Below are 8,745 nucleotides of genomic sequence, written 5' to 3'. Positions count from 1 at the left end.
CGCTGACCTCCTTGTGTTTCTGCCCCGCCACCCCCACGGTGACTGGGGGCTTAGATCCTGGCATGTACAGAGGGAGAAGCACACCCCACCGGACCATGGCAGGGAGTACCAGCGAAGCAGGCACACCGGCTTCCTAGGAACTGAGAGGAAAGTGGTGGGAAGCCCAGACGTACATCTGGACAGGTGCCGGAACACTTGTTCAGGAAAGAGAGCAATGTGACCAGTGTTTGGCAGCACAGTCTGTACCATGCTGAGTCCCAGAAGGCTGGACCACCCGCTGGCAAGCTGAGATGGGAGGGCCAGGACCAGGATAGGGAGCAGGACCCAAATCCAGCTGGATGTGGATGGCTGCCAGAGCCCACCCCATGAGCGGGCATCCCAGGCTCTCTCTGGGTGCGTTCCCTGACCTGCTTCCAGGTGAGGTGTGGAATCTGACAGATACACAGTGGCTTCCCCCTCCACCGATGAAGTCCCAGAGGCCTCAACTTGTCGCAAAGAAAATCTTTTAATTGCTCTGCTCCTGCCCCCTCCCCAGGGCGCTCCTGGCACCAGGGCTCAGGCTGGCTGAACGCACTTTCCCCCAGATGCCAAGGACGCCTTGACCTTTTCCAGATCCCAGCCTGTCTGCCTCTCTGATGGCAGCGCCACGAGATCTAGGGCTTCCTAGTGCCATCGGGCAAGGCAGGCAAGACACGCCAGGGACAGGTGGGCGTGAGCTAGGCGGCGAGGCTGTGGCACGTGCAGGTGGTGGTGCAGCTTCAGGTGAACATGCTGGGTGAAGCGCCGGGGACAGACACTGCACGGGAATGGCCGGGCCCCCGAGTGCAGGCGCAGGTGGGTCTTGAGGTTGCTAGAGTTGCTGAAGCGTTTGTGGCACATCTGCTGGGAATGGGCACAGGTGTCAGCTCTGCCCATGTGGCTGGCTCCAGATCTCTGCTCCCACTCCCCACCCTGGACACCCCTCCCCTACACCACCACCACCACCACCTCCCTGTGCCTGCCCAGATGCCCCCCCGCCCCATGATTTCTCCTGGGTCGCACAGTGTCTGGCACATTGGAGCCAGGCAGACCTGGGTTATTATCAGGATTCTTACTCCCTGTGTGACCTCGCATAGGTGACCTCTCCTGTCTGAGCCTTGTTCTCCTTATTGGTAACATGTGACTATTAATACCTCATAGGTATGATGGACCGAATGAGATCATCACACAGGACCCTTAAGCATGGGCCTACAGCCTTTGTGGGCGTCATTAACATTTACTGGGAGCTGCCACATGCCAGGAATTGGTCTCACAGAGTCTTCCCCGGGACCCTGGAGAAGCATGACTCAGTCCTAGTGTAACTCTTCTAATACAGTGAGAAAGCAGCGGCTCAGAGGAGGAGAGCCACTAGCCAAAGGTCACACAAGCTGGAGGGAGAACTGGGATCTGTACTCAAGTAGCCCAGACTTAGAACCACGATGCTTCTTTCTTGCCTGGGGAAAGAATTCCTGCTGTTCTGACCTCCCAAAGGATGTATCAGGACTCAGAAGGAGAAGGAGCTAACACCCAGCTGCTGTTGTCTGTAGTGTTTGCATACTTCGCATGCACCAGGCCTTCTACTTCTCCAGCAACCCTGGGAAGTAGGTTACCGGTATCCACTCCCTGGGACCTCCCAGCTTTATTATCTTCCTCCCTTAGACAGACATCTCTAGTCCTCGCTCCAGGCCTAGGGAGGGACGTCCAGGTTCACAATCTGGCCCTTCCGGGCTGACAGGGGTCATTGTCACCTCCCTCCGCCTCTTTCACTGCCTCCACCCTTGCCTCCAGTCCTGTCTCTACTTGCTTGGGAGTACTGGGGAGAGGAGGCTACAGGGGCCACCCGTCCAAGAGCCTGGAACTACTCACCAGCCTGCAGGAGTACAGGGAAGGGGAAGTAGGGTCTCACCAGGCATTCATGGGGCCGCTCCCCCGTATGTACCAAGTGGTGCTTCTGCAGATGGGCGAGCTGGGTGAAGCTCTTCTGGCACAGACCACATTGGAAAGGGCGCTCCCCACTGTGCACACGCAGATGGACCTGAGCCAGGTGTGGGAGAAAGGCTGCCAACTGCCCGGAAGCCTCCAGCAGGGCCTGGGATCCCGTCTAAATCTCTCCCCACATCCCCACAGGACCCCTAATTGGCATCAAGATTTCTCAGTGCCCTTGCTACCCTATCACTGCCTTCGTGGCCTCTCTTCCGTTTTTCAGGATGCCCTCACTCTTTCTGGTGCCCTGTGGGCTGGAAGGGGACAGTGATCAGAAGGCTAGGTGAGGGGTAGCCCACGTATATCTATCCTGAGCAGCGCTGCTCCAAGTGTGGTCCGCATGGGCGCCTGGGTGGCTCAGTCAGTTAAGCAACCATCTCTTGGCTTCAGCTCAGGTCATGTTCTGAGGGTCGTGAGATCAAGCCCTTCATTGGACTCCATGCTTAGCGCAGAGTCTGCCTGGACTCTCTCTCTCTCTGATCCTCCCCCCTGCTCTCTCTCTCTCTCTCCCTCAAATAATCTTTTTTTTTTTTTTAAGATTTTATTTATTTATTTGACAGACGGAGATCACAAGTAGGCAGAGAGGCAGGCAGAGAGAGAGGGAGGGAAGCAGGCTCCCTGCTGAGCAGAGAGCCTGATGCGGGACTCGATCGCAGGACCCTGAGATCATGACCTGAGCCGAAGGCAGCGGCTTAACCCTCTGAGCCACCCAGGCACCCCTTCAAATAATCTTTTAAAAAACATTTATTTAGGGGTGCCTGGGTGGCTCAGTCATTGAGCATCTGTCTTCGGCTTAGGTCGGGATCCCAAGGTCCTGGGATCGAGCCCCACATTGGGCTGCCTGCTCAGCAGGAAGCCTGCTTCTCCCTCTCCCTCTCCCCATGCTTATGTTCCCTTTCTCACTGTGTCTCTGTCAAATAAATAAAATATTTTAAATTAACTAATTGATTAATTAAAAACATGTATTTATTTATTAAAGAGAGAGCGAGCACGAGCAGAAGGAAGAGACAGAGGGAGATGGAGAAGCAGGCTCCCTGCTGAGCAGGGAACCCCGCCCCCCCCAAGCTGGGTTTGATCCCAGGACCCTAGGATCATGACCTGAGCCGAAGGCAGACAATCAACTGAGCTACCAAGGTGCCCCCTAAAGCAAATAATCGTAGAAGAAAAAGTGTGATCCACAGACCAGCAGCATCAGCACCACCTGGGAGCGTGTGGAAAATGCAGGTTCTCAGGCCTTGCCCCAGACCAGATGAATCCAAAATCTCTAGGGCTGGGACCTAGGAATCTGCATGTTTCCTAGCTCTCCAGGTTTGAATCCCATTAAACCTTAAGAACTCACACCGTGGAGGACCATGAAGGGCCGTTCTTCAACTTCAGTGTGACCAGCACGTGCAGAGAGCCCGGCCTCTGCTGACACACAGACAAGGGCCCTGGTGCCCCCGCCCCGGGCGATGTGGATGACAACGCCCACAGCAACACGCTGCTTTGTAGGGTACAAAAGGCTGGTTGTCAGGTCATCAGGCCCATGCTATAGACTCACTAAAATCTACCCACTCCCCCACTGGACCTTCAAACAAATAAGAAGGAGGAGGCTTAATGGGAGATCCAAAAAGATAGTTGTTCAGGAAAGGGGTTTGCCCTAGACTTTGAGAGGCTAATATCAGGGCCTAACCTCATGCTGAAGTCCAGGTGACCTCGGACAAACTTTTCCTTCAGTTTCCCCCTTTTTTGACTGAAATGAGATGCTCTCAAAGACAGTGTCTGAGGGTGGAGAGGACTTTCGTGGCCATCTTGTCCTGCATCCCCTTTCTGCAAACATGACAGTGAGGGACCCAGTGAACCATTCCAGCTCACAGCCTAGGGGCTGCCTGGAAGTTGCCCCAGCTTTCAGGTCCTTGATTCTGGAAGCAGGATAGGAGGGGGTCATGGAAGGATGCTGAGGGGAGCAGCGGAGCCCGGGAGGCGGATACCTTGAGGTTGGAGAGCTGCCCGAAGTTCTTGCCGCACACGTTGCACTCGTACAGGGTTTTGCCCTTCTCTTTCTTCAGTGGGTAAGGCAGAGCTGTGGTGCCTGGCTGGGAGCCTGTGGGTGCCCGCCTTGCTGGAGCCGCCCCGCCCACAAGCTTTGGCCCGGGGGAGAGAGTCCTGGCAGTTCCAGGACCTCGATCCCAGGCCGGGGAAGGTTGGCTTTGGTCAGAGGCTTGGGAGGCCGCTGGGTAAGGATACAGGGTCTCTCTCTGGGCAGCGGGGTGCCCAGCCTCCTTGACACTCATCGGCAAGCTGGTGGCATAGGAGGGGTCTGGGGGCAGCATGAAGAGGGGGGGACATTGGACAGAAGGTAGGGCCCCATAGGTGAACAGGTGAGGTGGAGGCAGAAGTGGATACCCAGGATAGAAGGGGTAGAGGCAGAATGGGAGTTCTTCCGAGATGGGAGTAGGCAGTGGGCAGGAGCAGATGGCCAAGGGCCTGGGGCTCTTCCTGTTCTGCCAGGGGACTGGGGAAGAGCCGCTGTGAGGAGAGAAGGAGGGGCAGAGGGCCTCCTCGCCAGCTCTTTCCTGCTGGCCTCCCCTCTTGTCCCTGCTCGCAGGGTACTTGGCCGTGAGTTTCTCATCATCAGTGGAGCCGGCCTGCAGCCCTGGTGGCTGGTGCTCTGAGCAGGAAAAGAAAGACGGTCAAGGCCCAGCAGCCTGGTGGAAAGTTCTGCTCCCCATCTATCCGGCCTGCTAGCTAGCTCGGGGTGGGGGAGCGCTCTGGCCTGCCAGCCTGCTGGATGACTCGGACAGAAGGTCCCCCTCTCGGGGCTTGCACTTGCACTTGGTCTGCACTTGCCGACAAAAGCTAGTGTTTATGCAATGCTCAACCGTTTTAGGGAGAGAAAATGACTTGAGAAGCTTATTAGACATCCAGGTGGAAAAGTCAAGTAGGCAGCTGGATGAATCGGTTTGGAGTTTGGTTGGTTGGTTGGCTGGTTTAGAGTTGAAAAGAGAGGTCCAAGCTGAAGACATACGTCTGGGTGCCTGGGGCCCTGCCTGATGAGACCACCAAAGGGTGAGCTAGATCTGCTGTGTCCAAAATGGGTAGTCGCTTGACACATGTGACCCCATTTCAATTAATTAAAATAAGTACAATCAAAAACTCAGCTCCTCACTCACATTAGCCGCATTTAAAAGGCTCAGGAGGTATGGTAGCAAAGAGCACGAGAATAGACGAGTGTCCCTGATTGCAGGAAGTTCTATCAGACCGTGCTACTCTCCAGGAAGGGGACGAGAGAGGAGAGAGGAGAGGAGGGAAAGAAGAGGAGAGAGGAGAGAGGAGACCAGAGCGGGGGAGGGGAGGGAAGAAGGCTCTGGACGGAGCATGGGGTTATTTAGGAGGTTAAGTAGAGAGGAGCTAGCAAGGGAGACGGAGATGCAACAGCCAGGGAGTAGGGAGATAAGCTAGGAGGGACGTCAAATGAAATACTAAAAAGAAAAAAATGCCACAAAGTAGACTGTCTGCTTGGATCCTCGTTTATTCACTCAGCCAACCTCGCTGAACTGCTTCACTCTGCGCTCAGTGCTGGGGAAATGAGGGACGTGACCTCATGGTTCCCACACTCCCGAAGGTCACAAGTGTGCAATGAAAAGGTGCCTTACAGTGCAACAAATCTAGAACAGCTCCTGCACTCCCGCAAGAAGCAACTGGCCTCAGCGAAGTGACCGAAGTCACGGAGCCAGAAAGGGCAGAACCGGGACTCCACCTCCACTCGCTGGCTCCCAGTCCGCACTCCTGTCCTATAATAAGGACCCCTCTCGCTCACACATTCTAGGCCAACAAAGCGACATCGTCAATGCCTGGGACTTTGGCTACATGTACTCCAGATTTCCCTGCCTGAGAAAGCCCCTGTCCCCCCCGCTGTGGCTCAGGTGTCGCCCTGAAACCACCCCCCACCAAGGCTAGGACTCCAGGCCAAAATGTGGAAGTAAAGCATGCCTGAGGCTCTGTCCTCCTCGGTGACACTGGGTCCCCTCCCTTCCAGGACAGGAACCTAGGAGTCCTCTCCCGCCTCCCGCCTCCCTCCTCCAGCCAGGTGCAGCCCTCTGCCCTGGGCTTACTTGTGCTCAAGACGTCACTTCTGAGACTCTGCGGGGCTGTGCTCAGTGGTGTCAGCTGCAGGGTCCACAGGTACAGGTCCAGGCCCTGGGGGGCTGGTGCCGGTGGCCAGGGGCGCAACGAGCTGGCCCAGGATGAGCTATGGGCATCCACTGTGTCAGAGAGTGGCCTGCAAGCTGAGAAGACCTGGAGGGCAGGTGGAAAGGGGCTTTAGGGTGTGGGGCTGGGGCACCTGTGTCCCCGGAGTGGTTCCAGCTCTAGTTTGATTTCCAAAAGGAGAAGAAAAGCTAAGAGCAGCCCTCCACCACGTCTGTCACTCAAATGGCTTCCCCAACCTTCAACTGGAAATTTCTTTCCTCAGGGACTTTCATGCCCATCCCAGGATTGCCCTCCTCCTCCCCTCTAGAACCCCTCACTAGCCATATGCTCTCTCCCACCCTCCCTTCCTGACCACCCTGGCCCCACGGGGTCTCAGACCATCAACTGTGCTTTGAATGGAGCCAAGATGAACTTGGAGAAAATCATCATCAAAGACTGAAAGCCCCCAAGGTGGCCCTGGGTTCCCCTTCTGCTAAGGCCCAGACCACATGCTAAGCCAAGCATCCCACAGGCCTCATCCCTTCTGACGCCCCACAGGACGAGTCCAGCCCCTGGGGCCTGGGAGAGGACCTCTGGCACCTCAAGGGCCCATTGCCACGATGTGCTGGGTTGGGTAGTGATGCCCAGGGCCAGGAAACAATGGGAATCTGGTTCCTTCAGATTTTTCCCCACTTCATCCTGACATCCTCTCCCTTCCATAATCAGGCTGACCTCAAAGAGGTGGCTGGGATCCCTCCTTACCTGGTCACATTGGCAGAGCTGGAAGTCCAGGCTGGAGGACAGGGAGCCCCCTGTCTGCCCTAGAGGCTGAGCCTTGTGGCAACAATGCAAGTCTGGAGCAGATTCCCCCTTCATGCCCTCACTACCTGGGAAGACAGGTCAGTCCCCGATGAGCAGGAAAGACCTCCAAAGAGGAGCCTGGCTTCTTGAGCTGGCTCTTCCACCAAGCTATCATGTGACTTGAGCCAGTTGCTGCCCCTCCTGGCCTCTGCTTCCCTGTCTGCAAAACACGAGGGGTGGACAGGTTGTAAGGACTCGTACTGACACGTAGAGGCCAGTGACGCTCAGTAGGCGCCGGAAGAGGACTGAATGGAGACACTCAGTGGTGAGGAGAAGAGCTGGGCTTATCCTCATCCCTAGGGAAGAGGAGGATACTTCTAAACGAACTCAGAGACCTGAAGGAACATTCCAGATTTCCTGGAGATTACCAGGAATTGAGAAGCCGCTCCCTTCCATGCTGGGAAAGGCTTCTGCCTCCGTGACTCTGCCAACCACAGCCTCCCCACCAGTGGGTGCCCCTGCACCCTCGATCATCCACACGACTTTTCTAGGCAGCTGAGGAACCCTTAGGGCCCTGCCACCCAGACTGCCCAGGCTCAGCTCCCTCAGCAGGAAGAGTCCGAGGAAGTAGGCCAAGAACCTTCTGGATCCCCTGACTGGCCTGACAGGAAGATGCGCCGATTCCTCTGCTGCCGACTCAGCCAGCGCCCCCCTTCTCCACCTTCTCTCACTGCAGGCCACACAGCACAGGGACCACCTCAGCTCAACAAGTGATCCAAGGTTCCTTCCCATTCTCAGGAGTCAACGTGTCTCTTCTCCAGCGCACCCGGGACCCCAGCACATTGCCTCGGGTCTCTCAGCCTTCCAAAACCCAGGCTCCTTTTTCTCCTCCCCGACTCCTCCCAGCCCTGCCCAGCAGAGGCTTGTCACCCGCCTGCACGAGGCTCATCACCTAATTCTGCACAGGTTCCTTCTGGGGGATGCAAGGAAGTGGGCAGGCGGGCAGCCGCTGCGGCTGGGGCCCCAGGGAGTGTGAGAGATGACAGGAAGGTGTTACACTTGAAGTCGCCACAGATAGGAAGAAGGGGGTAGGTGGGCAGGCCAGGGTGGGGGGGGCCTGCAGGACCTGGTAAGAGGGAGCCATCCATCAGCCCTCACCCACCTGTGGCAACTCCACAGGACAAGGTGCTGATTTTGGACCACCTGAGCTGGGGCTACTGGAAAGTCAGCGTGGGAGGTTGGGGGGGTAGGGGGTTGCTATGTCTGGTTCTTAGAGAACCCAGGTGACTGAGTCCAAGAGGGGCAGAGCAGGGCTGAAAGGCTGGAGCTGGGGTCACTCTGGAGGTAGGGACCCAGCCGAGATAGAGACAGGTAGTGGTGATGTTGGCGAAGACAGTGATGGTGATGCAGGGACAGGAATGGGCACAGACACAGATAAATCATGTAACCCAGAAGGACATGGGGTAGAGAGTAGGAATCTGGTGCCACAGAGCAGAGGCCCACAAGGCAGCAGATACACCTTCCTCTTTCTTTTTTCTTTTTTTAGATTTATTTATTTATTTATTTATTTGACAGACAGAGATCACAAGTAGGCAGAGAGACAGGCAGAGAGAGAGGAGGAAGCAGGCTCCCTGCTGAGCAGAGAGCCCGATGCGGGGCTCGATCCCAGGACCCTGAGATCATGACCTGAGCCGAAGGCAGAGGCTTAACCCACTGAGCCACCCAGGTGCCCCCTCCTTCCTCTTTCTTGTCCCAACTCTGGTCTGCCTATCC

General features: G+C 56.3%; 1 protein-coding gene across 2 annotated transcripts; it reads right to left on the bottom strand.

Moving 5' to 3' along the window:
- Nucleotides 1-484: 484 nt before the first annotated feature.
- ZNF683 (zinc finger protein 683) lies at nt 485-7,946 on the bottom strand. 2 transcript variants are annotated; one of them, XM_080801395.1, is made up of 6 exons: nt 7,634-7,946; nt 6,934-7,192; nt 6,096-6,279; nt 3,972-4,651; nt 1,925-2,053; nt 485-879 (listed from the first exon to the last, which is right to left on the bottom strand). In XM_080801395.1, the coding sequence occupies exons 2-6, from the start codon at nt 7,045-7,047 to the stop codon at nt 664-666; spliced, it is 1,323 nt and encodes a 440-aa protein (XP_080657521.1). In that variant the 5' UTR covers nt 7,048-7,192; nt 7,634-7,946; the 3' UTR covers nt 485-663. The 2 variants fall into 2 exon arrangements, with proteins under 2 accessions (XP_080657521.1, XP_080657522.1); XM_080801396.1 differs by having other exon boundaries at nt 489-879; nt 6,934-7,054; nt 7,634-7,830.
- Nucleotides 7,947-8,745: the final 799 nt, after the last annotated feature.

Source organism: Martes martes, assembly GCF_963455335.1.
Source record: "Martes martes genome assembly, chromosome: 4".
NCBI classification, from domain to species: domain Eukaryota; kingdom Metazoa; phylum Chordata; class Mammalia; order Carnivora; family Mustelidae; genus Martes; species Martes martes.
The sequence above is the reverse complement of the archived record's forward strand: the minus strand, read 5'-3'. Positions and strand labels throughout refer to the sequence as shown.

What these genes read in the sequence shown, in the direction of transcription:
- ZNF683 (XM_080801396.1), bottom strand. Translation starts at nt 7,764, where the DNA reads ATGGGAAGGAACCTTGGATCACTTGTTGAGCTGAGGTGGTCCCTGTGC. An exon ending in AGCTCTGCCAATGTGACCAG is followed by an intron (nt 6,280 to 6,933) that starts GTAAGGAGGGAT and finishes CCTGCCCTCCAG; the next exon opens with GTCTTCTCAGCTTGCAGGCC. An exon ending in AAGTGACGTCTTGAGCACAA is followed by an intron (nt 4,652 to 6,095) that starts GTAAGCCCAGGG and finishes TTTCCTGCTCAG; the next exon opens with AGCACCAGCCACCAGGGCTG.